Raw genomic sequence first — 16662 nt, 5'->3', positions numbered from 1 at the left:
CTCTATTCTCACAGCCCCACCAGGGAAAGTTCAAGGAAAGTGCTCACATAATACAAACACTTTTATTTTAATCTGAAAATGGTTTTCATTTACAGAACAATGTAGAAATAAACACACAAAAGTAAACAGATATGTAAGTATGCATATGAATATATACACACATGTCATGTTTCAGAGGGAAGGCATCCTTGGACAAGAGAGACTCATGAAGCAGCGCCTGGATCTCACTCATCAGTGCCACTCTCACAATTTGGGACACCCTGTACCTCCATTCTCTGTCTTTAACAGATGAGTAAGTAACCTCCCTTTTCTTTCACATTTATGGATGTGATCTCTGCTCATTTTAATTATTGTCAAATAGTACCTTTACCCGGGAAAAGCCACAGGATTGATCCTACCCAGCACTTTGCATAGAGCAAAGAGGGGGAGTTCCCGCAGCCTGCAGGCAGCTGAGGCACCCCACTGACATGGGCTGCTGGCTGGATATTGCCATGTTGAGGGGGAGGAGACAATAAGGAAAACCTCCGGAGGAGGGTGTGTGCTGTGGCAGACAAGTGCAGCCACACTCATGGCGTGGAGGACACGCACTGCAGCGAAAGCAGCCTGCAGACAGCAACAGAGACCAGCTTCTCACCAGCCTTACGACACGACCTTCTCCCTGTCCCCACAAAGCTGTGAATCACATCACTGGCCTGCAGCCCCTATGTCACAAAATCACAGAATATGCCAAGTTGGAAGGGACACACAAGGATCACTGAGTCCAATTCTTAGCCCTTCACAAGACCATCCCCAAGAGTCACACCATGTGCCTGAGAGTATCCTCCAAACATTTCTTGAACTCTGTCAGGCTTGATACTGTGACCACTTCTCTGGGGAGCCTGTTCCAGTGCCCAACCACCCTCTGGGGGAAGAACCTTTCTCTAATATTCAGCTTAAACCTCCTTGGACACAGCTTCAGGCCATTCCTTTGGGTTCTGTCACTGGTCACCACAGAGAAGAGATCAGTGCCTGCCTCTCCTCTTCCCCTCACAAGGAAGTTGTAACTGCAATGAGGTCTCCCCTCAGTCTCCTCCAGGATTAACAGACCAAGTGACCTCAGCTGCTCCTCAAACGACTTCCCCTCAAGGCTCTTCACTATCTTTATTGCCCTCCTTTGGACACTCTCTAATGGCTTAATATCTTTCTCATATTGTGGTGCCCAGAACTGCACACAATGTTCAAGGTGAGGCCACCCCAGTACAGAGCAGAGTGAGACAATCCCCTCCCTCACACAGCTGGTGATGCTTTGCCTGATGCTCCCTAGGACATGGCTGGCTCTCCTGGCTGCCAGGGCACTGCTCACTCACATTCAACTTGCCTTTGACCAAAACACCCAGGTCCCTTTCCATGGCACTGCTCTCCAGCATCTCATTCCCCAATCTGTATGAACATCTGGGGTTGCTCTACCCCACATGCAGAATCTGGCACTTTCCCTTGTTGCACTCCATATTTGTTTAAATGGAGCCTCCCTGCCTCCTGAGACTGCAGCCCTGGCCCAGGGCTGCCCTCAGTGAGGAGCAGGCAGAGCCCCTGGCAGGTACATTGCTGCACTGCTCACAGCCTGGGGCGCTGTGCCCCGTGTATGCAGGCACACATGTACCCCGTCTGACAGCATCTGCACTAAATCTAAGCATTAAAGTCAAATCCTCAGCTCTCTGGCACAACCGTCAGATTTGGCCCCTCTCAAATTTAGAGATTTTTTACTCAAAACTAGAGTATGCATGCTAAACACCAACCAGGAAAAACTAGATGACCCCTCCAGCCCATGTTCCCAGATAGATGGCTTCCGCTGATGCACATTTCTAGAGGTTCCAGCAAGCACTGGTGTGAGAGGCTGCAATTCCAGCCAACTCAGTGCACCTGCACTGCCCCACTTGCTCACCAGCTCTGTCCTCGCTTGCCTCATCTTGCTTGAACATCGAAGTAAAACTCAAACTGACAAGCAACACCTGTTTCCACAGCTATTTTCCACACCCAGCTACATCTAATCCTTGCTTCATTGCCTTCTTTAAAGTTTAATAATGGTTTCAGTGAGCAGTTTTAGTCAAGTTTCTGACTTTTTTTACTTAATGCTTCCATGGCTGAGCTCAGACATCTGAAGGAATCTAGGTTTAAGTAATCTTCTCAACACAGAAAGCCCTGAAAATATGCTTTCTGCTCGTCATCATCTTAAACCACAAGTGCAAAGCTGCAGTATGGTGTGCATTTTTCCACTATAGCAACACAGTGGCAGGGTTTTGTTTCCCTTGCATTGGATTTTCTCAATAGCTCCTCTCCCAGATGGACTCAATATAAATCAGGTTGTATGTCTCAAAATGCATTCTTAAAATTCAAGTTTCTATTCACAGTACCCACCATAAGGCCTTTTAAAATACTGAGAAACAACTAAAAGACCTGATAGAGTTTACAGATTAGTTGTTTTAATTTAAACATATGTAATTTACAAGCATGCAATCTGACTATAAAGATTTTAAAACCTCAGAGGTCCTGGGAAAGGACCAGAAACTTTAATTTGGCGAAGCACAAGCAGCTGAGTGCTGTACTTGGATTACAACACATACAGGGAAAAGTGGTGGGGAAAGTCCCAAGAAGTAAAATTGCAGCAGGTTCTCCGAGCTTGGTGGGACCCCAAAGGCAGCAAGCCCTGTGTGTGGCAGCAAGGCAGTGGCTGCCCAGCTCCTGCCTGAGCCCTGAGCTGGGGCTGCCATCCTCAGCATTGCCTGGCCAGCCAGCCAGACCTCAGATACTTCAGACAGAATAAACCAAAAAAAGCGAAGCAAAATACATTCCAGACCTCAGGAGCCAAACTGTGCATCTACAGGGAAAACTGGTCCCTATTTGACCCCTTGCTTTCCCCTCACCCACACACACAAGAGCAGCCAGCTGAAATCCCCAGTATTTGGCAAACGAGGTTATCCTGATGCAGACTCAGAGCCATGCAAGTGTGCCTGGAGCTCAGAAGGAACGTGGGAAGCTGCAAGGACTGAGCTCACACCCCCACCCAATGATTGTGTACTTTCAGGCACAGATGTGATTTTCTTCTGGGGGAAGAAAATCGTACCTGAAAGGAGCAGAACTGCAGTGGGAGCTGAGGTGATGCCAAGTTCACTGTGTCCCCTCCGAACAACCCCTCTGCTTTGTAAGTCTCTGTGCTAGGAAATCACATCGTATTTCAGAATTGATTTCCTCTCACTTCAACCTTCAAAACTAGGATATTGTTACATCTTGGTCAGCAGTGTCAAGATCTTCCTCAACAAATCAGACTGTTTTCATGTCAAATTACCTAGAAAACTTACATGGGCTATACCCTGTGGGTGCTTCATTTTCACCTTCCTCTGTAATAGGACGTTTTCTTTCTTCTCCTTTTCACACTTCACTTTTATAAATCATTTAAATAAATGCCTATCTTTGTTTAATGAGCTTGTGCTGTCTGAGTGAGCTTTGAAAATATCATTAGTTATACAGAGTAGCTAAAAATTGCTATAGGGGAGCTATTGAAATGAATGCATTACCTCCTATTAGTACTAATAATCTTGCCTAGCAAGCCAGTACAGTCTTTGAAGTGTCATCCTCAAGCTTTGAGAGCCATCCTTTTCCAAAGGTGGTGATGGGTTTTTCCCTATCCTTTACATTACTAGTACCTAGAAGTCATAAATCCTTTGCTGTTCCTCTTGCAACAGAAATGTCCCAATACAGGACCAGTCCACACAGCACACCTACATTTGACTCAACAGACTGCCTTACTTGCTTTAAAGCACGGTGAAGCTTGGGCTGCATTCTCTATTTTTAAAGGACAAACAGTGATGGTGCAATTATCTGGCTTAACTGGGACATGCACTTATTTATGCCCAAGCACTACAGTAGTAATGTGTGACCTAAGGCACAGGCTCTAGGCAAGAACCTCTTTCTCTGGTGACAGAATCACAAGCAAAACGCATTTCATTTGCTCTAACAGCATCCTTCTGGGTTACAAGTGAATTTTTTCTTGACTTTATCCCTCGTGTATATGCTTAGACCACCATCACCTACCTACATTGCTTTGTCAATTCCTAACACTTACTGATACACCTTACTGTTGACGTAGAAATCCCGCAGGAAATATTGTAGCCTGCCAGTTTTAGTGTGTTCCTGTGGAAGATGTCTTCATCTATTAGTTTGTTTTCCTTTGACTTGATGCAACTGATGCACTGAAAAATCATACATGTAAGAAAATAGTAGCTCCTATAATGTTACAGTCAAAATGCCTGCTCCCTCCATTCTGCCATATGCACAGACAAGTTTAGAATCACATTTTCCACATTCTTTAGCACTGAAAAGCAAACATAAACTTTCAAATAATTCAAGTATTCCATGTCTATGTGAGCCTTTAAAGACAAAGGCAAATTTTCTACATAAATAGCATCCAGCTGGTCCTCCTCCCTGGACTAATCAGAGCAGATACATCATCTTGTGAAAATGTGATCCATGTAAAATGAATTTTTCTTGATTTTTGAAATATGGTTCTTATATTTCCATTCCCCAATTAAAACAAGAATGTGACTTTGATCTCAAATAATTTGCAATGGATGTCAAAAAGAGTCTTATCTGTTACTTTCATTTTAATGCCACTTTATAAGAAACAGGCCCTTGCCAAACAGCAGCCAAGATGTGATGGCCAGGCAGAACAGTGTTAACTACATGAAATGGCATCAAAAAGTGAGGTCTCATCAAGCAAAGACAATCTGTGGAGGTCAGGTCAGCAGGAATAGTTCTTTTATTAGACAATTCTTAGAGTCAGAGGAAAGGACAAGCTTTCTGATGCAAACCCCTCCTTTGGTCTGGGAAAAAAGTTTCAATCATCTTTTTCCCTAAATTTTTACCTGTCTTTTTCTCCTTTTATTTCCTTTAAGCCTGGCTTTTCCCCACTTTCCTTCTCTCCCATGGACAATTTTAATGGGAAACTAGTCTTAGGCTTTACACCACTGCTAACAATTTATACTTAAATGAAAAGAAAAGCAGAGGTTTTACTTCAGAGATTTATCTTTCTTCTGGGTGGCTTTCATATTTTCCTAATTTCTTTGTTTGAAAGTTTCATTGCAGATCTGTAAAGGGTTGTGTAACCATAATCTTCCCTGGTTTTGCAAGTTATAGAAGTGGGTTTAATAAAATACATTCCCTCTCCCTTCAAACACTGTCTCATTTATATCCCTAGATCGTGATCACTACAACAGCACTAGGATAGATATTTTATGGAAATACATTAGTATCCCTAAAGACAGCACAATCTCTCATGCTCTGTAGCTAAATGCCTAAGACAATCCAGATTTAAAAACAACTCTGTATGACTGCAAGAACAGTTTTTCATCCCAAGTAATCCAGAATCAGACAAAGCAGAATTCTAGTTTAAGCCTTTCCATCCTGAACCAACAAGGGGACACCACACTGCTGACCCATCCACAACAAAACAATCGTACTAAAACAGAGTATCAAAGTGTGTATTTTCACCAAAGAAGAATGGAATAGCTTTATCCACATTCAGTTTCAGATTCAAACCCTCAGCTCTACATCTGTGAAACAGAGCCATCATCCTTGAGCCCAGCCTAGCAATCTTTGCTGGGCCATTATCCCCCGAATTTCACGGCACTTTGCAACATCAACTCCATCTGCTTCACGCATCTTTTGCTTGGGAAAGTTTTCCTCTACATTTCTCTCACCCTTTCACTTCCTTTCTTCTTCAGAGTTCATCTTTGCTTTCCTTGCCCCTAGACAGAAAGAAATATGCTGTTTCCCAGACTCTTCAATCTTCTCACCCTTCCCTATGCTAGCTGCAACAAGGAAGAACGAAGTGTCAGCTTTCTCTACCTGATTTTAAAAGGTAATACTGCAAACATCTAATGGACATTTTTTCTTCTCATAACCTTACCTAAGCCATGTTATTGTCTAGCAAGAGGAGTCAATGGTTTCTAAAGGAGACAGACCCAGCCTGCTGTGCTGTCCAAAGCATGAACTAAACCCATGTTCTCCCAATGTGGCATGAAAAAGCTCCCCGGCTTCTGATCAGGATAATCAGCAACTATAGATATCACCTTAAAGGGAAGAAACTCTAAACATTTGACTTTAATTCTGTGTAATCTCATGCACCAACACAGCAGCACATTAATATGAACAAACTTCAACATTTGTTTTGAACTTGGACTTTTCATCTATCCTGTCACCTCCTTTTTATTTTCCCATGTATGTGCTTTAACAAACTTTCATGAAGCTTTGTATGAGCCACTTAAATCATGAGGTTTTCAACCTCTTTTTACAGGCAGCTGATCTAAAACACACAAGTTTGTATGATCCCAATCTCAGATAAGTGAACGGACACACCTTACACAGAAAGTCTCCAAGGACAAATGGCACCAGGCTTTCAGAAATCTTACAGCTGAAGGAGGGTTTGAGATACAGCTCTGGGCACAGGCTCTTGTGTAGGAATGGCAGGGAGCAACTTTCCCTAGCTTCTGCCCGTTCTTGCACAAAATCTCAAAGGGAAAGTAAAAGGCTAATTCCTTACAAGAACAGAATCTGAGTTCCTCAGATGAAAAGTGATTCTAGTAACAAAGCATCACCTTTTGTGTCAGTGTTTTTTCCCCCCATAAGCACCACATCTTATCCATCTTTAGTTGATGAACATACATCTGAGGATGGTGTTTGTGCAGTCAGCTTTTCCCAGCAGCAGATGCTGGGAGGTCCTACCCTTCCTCCTGTGTACAGAGAGGCACGAGTCACCTCATCCAGCTCTGTACTGCTGATTCCTGCAGTAATCAAACCAGCTCCCAGGAGAACAAGGTCAGGAGTCCAGACCAACTCATGCTAGAATAAGGAGAAAAAAGTGTTTTCCTCTTAAAAAGCAAGGATGACTTTTAAGGATTAAAAAGTATCATAGGAAGAAGCCCATTTATCCAGTATCTACCATAGGAATAGTGGAAATAACAAGACCAGCAATTTGATCCATTTGGCCTTGTTGCACAAGAAAAGGCAAGAGGGAAGTTGGACATTCACACTGTCATGTACCTGAAATTAAGGGCAGGGACAGTGATCTCTGGAAGACAGCAGGATAGTAAAATCAAGCATTCACCCCTACAAACCTGGAACTGCAGGTAAGAAGCAGTAGGTAGCAGCTGTTTTCCATGAAAGTTCAGCTAAAGTGCTTCAAATCTTTATAGACTTTACACTAAGGCTTAGAAAATGCAGACAGGACTGAGAATTACTTGCTCTAATGGATGCCCATAGGTGGATTTAAAAATTATCACAAATTCTCTTCTTTAAAGAAACCATCTGTACTCGTGTTTGTTTTCATTTTAAAGACTGACATCAATTTCCATGTTTTTTGTAACTGCCTTCAGATCTGAAAAGTGTGTCTGGATCCTGATTAAACAACAGCAGCCACTTTTTGTTTGTGAATATTACTACAAGGTTGGTTAAAAAAAGGAGAGGGAAATGATAAACATGTTTTGGAGATGAGAGAGACAGTTAAAAAAAAGGGAGGAGGGGATGGAGGTGATAAACATGTTTTAGAGATGAGAGAGACAACGCAAGAATGCTAAAACAGGTTACCATGCCTAGAAGGCAAAGGGAACGGAGAGGAGATTGCTTGGTTTTGGAAATAACCTACACTGCAGTAGATCTCAGGTAGCTGAACCAAGCCTTTGGCACCAGTAAGACTGCTGCTCTGCAGGGTGTACAGTTTGACCTGAGAAAACATGGGAACACTCCATACTTCCACAGACAGCCCCATGTTTCACCCACTAAATACACACATCACAGACAATTTACACTGGTTTTAATGTGACTGGAAATTACCTCCTAACATAGATAGTGAAGGTCCTCCAATCCAATGAATATCCCGGGAAAAACCTCCTTCTTTCATATTTATATTTGGAAATTATACACCCAGGCATCAGAATATTTTCCCCTTAAAATCTGGCCAAACCTGACTCCACCATCTCTCTCACAAAGGATCTGTAGCTATTTTCTTCTTCAGGAGAAATATTACAACATAGCCACTATGAGAATAGTAAGTGCTTATCTTCATTCCCAGCAACAGCATTCTCACATTACTTCCTTAGAAGCATTTCTCTCCTCTTCAAATGTCTCTGTGTTAAACCACTGAAATATGTGGCAACTGCAGTGTCAGTTGCACAGGGAAAAATATGTCAGCAAAAACATTTGATTTAATCTGCTGTTTAAGGAAGCGACATTTCCTCAGGGTGTATGCCTTGTGTGAATAAATAGCAACTGTCCAAAATCCAAGGATCTAAAATCAATTTCCAATATCAAAGGGCAGATTTGAGGCAACCACCTTCAGCAAAAGACAAATGCAGAACTAGTTCCTTTTCCTCCTTTTTTAATTTAGTGCAAGTTTGTTTCGGGGGGGAAAAAAAAGGATAAAATTTAGCCTCTCAGTCACAAAATGGTGAACTCTTAAGTGAAGAATGATGCAAAGGATATTGCAGATCTTAAGAGGAACCATAATTTGCCCCCCAGGCACATGCATTTTCTCTGATGAGATTCATCATATGGAATATTCACATTTGCAAAGTGAACAACCAGACTTGCCAATTCCTGCAGATAATCCAAAACTTCTGTCTCAACAATGTATTTTTATCAAGTTTCGTGTTCTGCTCTGAGGCTCCCAGCATAAGAAGGATATCAGCCTGTTGGAGTGAGTCCAGAGGGAGGTCCATGAGGATGATCCAAGGGCTGGAGTACTTCTCCTAGGAAGACAAGCTGAGAGAGTTGGGATTGTTCAGCCTGGAGAGGAGAAGGCTCCAGGGAGACCTTATAGCACCTTCCAGTACCCAAAGGGGCTAAAAGAGAGATGGAGGGGGACTTCTTACATGGGCATGTAGTGATAGGCCAAGGGGGAATGGCTTCAGACTGAAAGAAGGCAGGTTTAGATTAGATATGAGGAAGAAATTCTTTACTGTGAGGGTGGTGAGGCAGTGGAACAGACTGCCCAGAGAAGCTGTGGGTGCCCCATCCCTGCAAGTGTTTAAGGAAAGGCTGGATGGGGTTTTGAACAACCTGGTCTAGTGGAAGGTGTTCTTGCCCAGGGCGGGCAGGTTGGAACTAGATGATCTTTAAGGTCCCTTCCAGCCCAAACCATTCCATGATTTTATGAATTTGCCTGTATCCATGCAAGGACAAAAGGGAGGAATACAGCCAGCCAGTTTGCTGGTGGACATAGTCTATTGAAGAGAAAATGCTGAGCAAGCAGAGACTTGGCAGGCCTGCAGCTTCCAGGTTCCCACATTTGTGGTTATTTATTAAGCACCCACACGATATTTTGAACACGAGAATACAATTGGTGAGTTTAGCAATGAAGGTCAGAAGGGATGGAGATCCTGCAACTCATTATGGTTTGCCGATAAAACTGTCCTTGGGTTTTCTCCATTTGAAACTTGTTTTTTCCCTTTCACTTTCACATCTTTTGATCTCGGAACAATTACTTCCAAAATTTTTTCTCCTCTTGTCAGAAAAGACTAACTGAGCTATTTGATATATTTTTTGCTAGCTGCTCCATCTACCCTGTAAGGTCAGAGTCACCAACCTGCAACAACAATTTGTTCCATTTCTCCGTAGTGCTGCAATACCAATACACCTCTACACAAAAGCTACACTCCTATAGAAACTGGAACAGTCTTTTGGCAACTCTCTTGATGCTTCTTACTCATCAATATGATCATATTTCTTGTAGCAAAGAACAACAATCCTTTTCTGTTGTTATAGTGTCATAGAATGGTTTGGGTTGGAAGGGACCTTAAAGATCATCTCGTTCTAACCTCACTGCCCTGGGCAGGGACACCTTTCATGTTCTTGGGATTGCCCCGACCCAGGTGCAGGACATTGCACTTGGCCTTGTTGAACTTCATGAGGTTCACGTGGGCCCATCTCTCAAGCCTGTCAAGGTCCCTTCTCTCCAGTGTGTCAACTGCACCACAAAGCTTGGTGTCATCAGCAGCTTGTTGAGGGTGCACTCAGTCCCACCCTCTATGTTGCCAATAAATATGTGCCATTCCCCTGAGGAACACTCCACAGCACTCACCACTGGTCTCCTCTTCGACTTTGAGCTGTTGACCACAGCTCTTTGAGTGTCATCATCCAGCCAATTTCTTATCCCTCAAGTGGTCCATCTGTCAAATCCATGCCTCTCCAGTTTAGAGTCTAGGATGTTGCGCAGGACAGCGTCAAAGCTTTCACACAAATCCAGGTAGATGGCATCAGTTACTCTTCCCTTATCCACCAATGCTGTGACCTCATTGCAGAAGGCCATCATATTGTCCGGGGATGATTTGCCCTTAGTGAAACCATATCTGCTATCACATCACCTACAGCTTCCTGAAGTTGCTCGTCTATTCAAACTGCAGTTTGAATAGACTTCTGAAAAAACTTCTGAAAAATAGGATTATTTAAAAGACCTCCTTAGGAAGACAGCAGGAAAAGCCACAGGAGATAGGCCTGCCTCCCTTCGGAGCACCAGCGTTTAGTCCCTTTGATAAATCATCTTACTGTTTCTTGGGAAAGGGGGAAGGAAAAGCCACCTGCCATTTACAATAATGTCTGCCTTTACAAAATGATCATGCTTGTCCTTTATACTATTTTCTGATAAATACACCACCTACCCTAGAGGTACCTAAAATGTCAGCAGTGAAATCACAGAATCACAATATCTCAAGTTGGAAAGGAACCACAAGTATCATCAAGTCTAGTTCCCTGCTCCTAACAGAACTACCTAAAACTAAACCATATGATTGAGAACATTGTCCAGGCACTCCTTGAACTCTGACATGTTTGGTGCTATGAGCACTTCCCTGAGAAACCTGTTCCAGTGGCCCATCACCCTCTCAGTGAAGAACTTTTTTCTAATGTCCAATTTGAACCTCCCCTGATGCAGCTTCATTTCATTGGGTCCCACTGCTGGTCACCAGAAAGCAGAATGCTACAAAGTCAGAGCAGGTGTTTGATAGGCAACTGCTGCCAGCATTGATTTTTGCAGAATCATATCAAAACCAGAATTCTTCACTAATTTGGGCTATTCAGTTTTTAATTTCGCAGCAATGAAGTTAGAGGCTTAGATGTCATAATCCCTGGGGGCTGATCCAGTTGTGCAGCTAAACTCAGTCATGACACGCTTGTAGGTATGGTAAACTCAATGCCTGCATCTGCTCAAAGACACAGGGGACCGACCACCTGCTCCCAGGAGACTCCACCTGATGTTGCTGCTGCTTTGGGGATCAGCAGGTGAGAGGTTCCACATGCACCACGGTACCCAAACACTTCATGTTCATTCTGAACTTTGCTTTCTATTCATGGGTGGGTTTCATTTCCTCTCTTCATAGCCAGCTCGCTTTGAGAGACTCATTTTGCTTCCTGTAGCGTTCTCAGTTTTGCTCGGTGGATGGGGGAAGAGAAGATGCAGTTAAAAATACTGCGATGCCGTGGTGGGCGGTGGAGCAGAAATAGACAGACACCAGCTCACTGCGAAGAATACCAAGTAATATCCCAGAAAGATAAAGGCATGGCAACAAAGGAAAAGAAGATGCATTTGTGTACTGCCACTAGAGAGCTAAATCTGGGCTGAAGATACCAAATGAGGAGTAGCGCTCGCGGCCAAGCGCACCATCCTCCCGATGGCTTCACATGCAAAGTCATCTTACCACAGTGGGGTCAGCAGGAGAGCATAAAAGCACAGCTGACAAACAATCTCACCTCCAATTATAAACCAAATGTACGTGAGCTTTGGGGTTTTATGAAGATGGTGCAGAAAATCAGCAACAAAATGGGCCCAACCAGTATCACACGGAAACCAGAAGCCCATTTGGACTGAGAAGGGGGCTCCATTAACCCCTGCTTCACAAGCAATCAAAGTTTTTCAGGAGATAGCAGGTTCTTCCCAAGAGGAAGATAAACGAAGCTTGACCAATATAAGGAACTATGAGATTATTCGATAGATTTACCCCCTATTTTCTCAGAGGTTTAAGTCTCTCTTCATCCAGCCATTAACCACGGGGGTAAGATTTCATCCCAAAGGGCTTTACAAACAAGTGTTTCACAAACACCACACCCTGGTCATTTACAGACCTTAAGTGAGACACTTCTGCAGAGAGGTCCAGCGGCTGCTTAACACCTCACAAAAATAACCTGGCACCACTTTGCCAGGGAAGTGAAGAAGGCTGCATCAAACAGAAATTGCTGAGGCAACTCGGGCAGCCAGACTGCAGGGATGCCTCTTGGCATGGGATCAGGGTGCCACAGCCCCCACCACCCACCTGGGGAGTCCTGCAGGTCTTTAAGGCCCAGTGTGGAGGCAGAAAAAAAAAAAAGGCAGAGTAACACATACAGTAATGTCATACATAGGTCTGCATGAGCACTGGGCTCACCACTTCTCTAGACACTTGGGTACCCAAACCCTGTACCTGCACTGGCAGATGCAAACAGCAACATGCAACGAACACCTGCTTCAGGTTAAGGTCAAAATGAGAGATAAGTCCAAGCCTGTGTTTTATGCACATGGAAGAGTGTGGGGCCACCATGGAGCAGGGGCCTGTAGGCCAGAGAAGAGTGCCCTCTGCTGCTACATCCACTTTGCTTCCAGGAGCCCATGGGAGGGAGACTTCCACCCCACTGCTCAACTAGACCCTTTTTTCCTTTTTATTTTGCAAGATATGTTCTGATCCCATCAAAATCTAAAATAGCCATGGGCATGAGAATAATCACACCATAAAAAAACCATCAACATGCAGATACAACCTTAACAAAACACCATGGAAATGCCCAATAAAATAAATGCCATTTAAATCCTTCTATACAGAAAACCCAGCCCTAACAGTGCAGAAAAATTAAAAGAAAATGTCTAGCTGTCTGCACATCAAATGTTAATGCTGTTTTCAAATCAAGTCTAAGAGAGGATGACAAGTAATTTAATAAGCCTAATGGGTGTGTAATCAGCATTTGACCATTCCTTCCATAAAAGTAGGTGTCTTCCTGGCCCAAGATGTCTAGGAAAGCCACTGAAAGACAGTTAAGGCTTCTAGAGCATAATTTTCAAAACATCCTTTTTTTTCTCATTCTCACTGAGAGTTTCACTCAATTAAGAATAGGACCCAACCAACTGGTTGAAATACAAACAACTTGGTGGGCACAGTACGTGGCACAGTAAGTTTGGGGCCCATTTGCACCTTAATGTACTGCCAACACTGAGCGATGTCAAGATTCCAAGCATCTCCTGACAGCCCTATGACAACAGCAGTTACACAGCATTATCTGGTCTTCCAGTAAAATCTTTTCCCTCAGACAGCATCATACTGCACTTCACAACAGGAGAAATACACACAGTCAGCCTGCACCTCCCCAGCCCTCATGTCTGGAATCAGGGCATCTGGAGGGCAGTGGGTGTCCTGTACCTGCTTTTACTGCTTCTGATACCACTCACTTACACATAGAACCCATCACCAAATCACAAAATAATGGAAATTGCCAATATTTTCAATGCTTAACAAAGGGCAAAAAATCATGTTAAAAATATTTAATCTGAGGTTAGAAAGTTTAATTTTAAAATATTTGGTACATAATTCTCACTGAGTATACAAAGAATCCATCCTCTCCACTACTTACATACTTGGTCAAGCAATCAATTCTTTTGAACCAAAAAGGAAAGGGTATTTTTAAGATACATTATAAAAATTATATACAGACAAACATCATGAGGTGATGCCTAATGCTGTTGCAACATTGTAATCATTTTATCTGGACAACTTTATAACACAAGTTATAAGAACTGAACACACTAAGCAAAAAAAATTTTTTTTTAAAGTGAGACAATCCCTCCCCCACAACTACTGACCAGAATTTTTTCAAGTCCTAAACTGTTTTATTGCACAGAAAAATACTTAAGTCTGTTAGTGAGGGCAGAAATTCTATTTCATGTCTTCAAAAATCTGTTATGGTTTTAACAGACCTCAATACTCACATAAGGATGGAGTTATATTGGGGGTGGGGATGGAGGAGGAGAGGGGGCAGAGGCAATATTGAGCAGAACCAATATCAAATAAAAGGTGCTAATTTTATATTCTAACAATCACAGTTGCTCAGATGTTTGCAAACAACAAACCAACCCCAACAAACTGAACAATATTCTTATTTCAAATGCAATTCATAAGGAATTCTGCAGCTACAAGATTATGAAAAAGACATGTATACTCTGCAGCAGCATAAAATATAATCCTGTGTACAATCCAAGCATCAATTTTCTCTATCACCATCAGTATTTTATCTTGAAGGAGCATCTGTCAGATTCTCCAGAACCAAAAATAGCAAAGACCCTTTTAAACAGAACAGTTTCTGGTTTATATTTATAGCCACACTGTACTCGCTGCTTCTGGCTGCAAGGGTATGAAATTTGTGCAAGATATAATCAATTACCCAGCTTTGCACTTCATCATGCAGTTAGCTCCCGTTACCTGCATCGTACCCTTCAAGCACTTCTCCCCATGCATAGGGTAGGGATCTTAAAACACAATAAATATCTGCACATTGAAGGACTAACTGTAGAGCTGACTGACATTACACAGCAAAAACCTTGTGAGAACAAAAACCAAGCACACTGATGTATAAAACAGAGAGCCTACCTGAATTCTTCAAATGCATACATGGCCTAGCAACTACACAAATGCTCTGAAATTTAAAATAATCTTCTTTATGTGCAGGAGGACCATTTAGATTGTCAAGCTGCAGCAAAATGCATAATGACGAGACAGTATATTTGAAATATTCTGAGGAGAAAGGGTATGCAGATACTGGCCTGCAGCCTACAGCTCAGCCAGCTGCTGACAAGCAGCAGCTAACAGGAAAAGGCGATAGAGTACCATGTGATCATTCCTGCAAGTCTGATTAATGCAGTATACTCCAAGAATACAGGCTGATATCTTTATTATTCAAGCCAAATAAGTCAAATACAGTACACGACAGGCTTCACAGCTGAATTATCATTCACATGCCACATCAAAATTAGCAAATGCAAGCAGAGGACACTAAAAAAACTAAATATATATTGTAACCGAAGAGATTAATTAGGCCCATTCAAGCTGATTTTCTTACCTTGCAGTGACATTTTAGTCTGTGTTTTTATTCATCTAAACCATCAGTGATGGAACAAAAGGCTGCATCCACAAACCTCCCCTTCCATGAATGCCAGAACATTTTAAGTAGTTTATCTGCTAGAAATCATTTCCTCTGTAGTCTATCCCCAACCACTTTAACTCCTTCAGCCCTGAATTCGTTGCCATAAACCCTATTTGCAGTGCCATGCGGGCTTTTTAGGGTTTATAGGGTTAACATCAAGAAATCGCAGCAGTACAACTGAATGAAGCGGGGTAAGAGCCAAAGGAGTCATATCTGCAAGATCACAGAAGGGAGATAGGAATGAGGAAAGTTGAACATTTCGTGGCATTGCAGTGTGCAAGCAAGGATGCTTCAGCTGCCTAGCAACAGCACACGCAATCTCCATGGCAACAGCGCAGTGAGCGTGGGGTTAGAGCAAACGCTGCGCACCCCCAGGGGCAACACACGGGACCAACCTCCCCTGGCCCGGCCACACCACCCCTGTGCCGGCCACACCACCCCTGTGACAGCCACACTGCCCCTGTGTCATCCACACCACCCCTGTGACAGCCACACCACCCCTGTGTCACCCACACCACCACTGTGACAGCCACACCACCCCTGTGTCATCCACACCACCGCTGTAGTGGCCACACCACCCCAGTGCTGGCCACCCCACATTGCCAAAAGCTGCTCCCAGGGTAACCGGGAGCCACGAGGCAGCCCAGGCTCAGGGGTGCAGTCTGCACCTACTCTGCGTAGGGAGGTCCCACCGATGTGGAGCATGGAACCACATGGACATGTTCCTGGAATAGCCTGGCAATGGGAAGCATATCTGCTGCTCTGAAATAACATGGCCCGGCAGCATTGCACGCAGTGGTTGAATAAACAGAGCTCACAGTGCTGGGGAACAGACCCCAAAATACCAGGAGCTGGAGCTCATCATCCCCATAGCAAGCCCGTTGGAAATCCTGGATGTGCAAGGCTGGATGACTACCACCATCAGTTTGCTCAGGGATTGCATGGGTGTTGGCTATGAGAGGGACTGGGGAGACTTTGCCAAGGTTCCTGGAAGCCCCAGGCAAACTCGGCAGCGTAAACAGGAGGGACAGGGGAGGTTTTACAGTGTGTTCTGCACACACTGGATCAGCCTCAGCATCACTGCCACAACAGTGTGCAGCCACCTAAGGACACCAGCATCAGCCAGGCAGACGGGCAACAGGCTCTGCCACTCGGCCACTGGCTTGAGAGCAGATGAAATGTGAGGACTCCTGGAAATGAGGGAGATTCAAACCCTGGAAAACCAGCCCCACCCATGGGAAGGTGAGATAGTGGGGCAGTGGGAGAACATGCTGCCTGGGCAAGTCACGAGAGACAGCAAATTCAGAGTCACCTCTGGGCCTGCTCCCCATCTTGCCTCTTACTTCTACTGTTAGGGCTGGTTTCCAGTACAAAGAAACAGTTTCTCACATAGAGGATTTTGGCTGGAGTCTGAAACAC

General features: G+C 43.8%; 1 protein-coding gene across 1 annotated transcript in view; it reads right to left on the bottom strand.

The window, feature by feature from the left end:
• EVL (Enah/Vasp-like) overlaps positions 1 to 14884 on the bottom strand; it is a 126431-nt gene extending 111547 nt beyond the window's left edge. The window contains 1 exon segment of the mRNA XM_018082819.2: positions 14691 to 14884. Coding sequence (XP_017938308.2) covers positions 14691 to 14713 — 23 coding nt within the window. The 5' untranslated portion in view covers positions 14714 to 14884.
• Between the last annotated feature and the right edge of the window lie 1778 nt (positions 14885 to 16662).

This window comes from Manacus vitellinus, unplaced genomic scaffold, assembly GCF_001715985.3.
Source record: "Manacus vitellinus isolate BGI_N305 unplaced genomic scaffold, ASM171598v3 scaffold_6_pilon, whole genome shotgun sequence".
NCBI classification, from domain to species: Eukaryota; Metazoa; Chordata; class Aves; order Passeriformes; family Pipridae; genus Manacus; species Manacus vitellinus.
The sequence above is the reverse complement of the archived record's forward strand: the minus strand, read 5'-3'. Positions and strand labels throughout refer to the sequence as shown.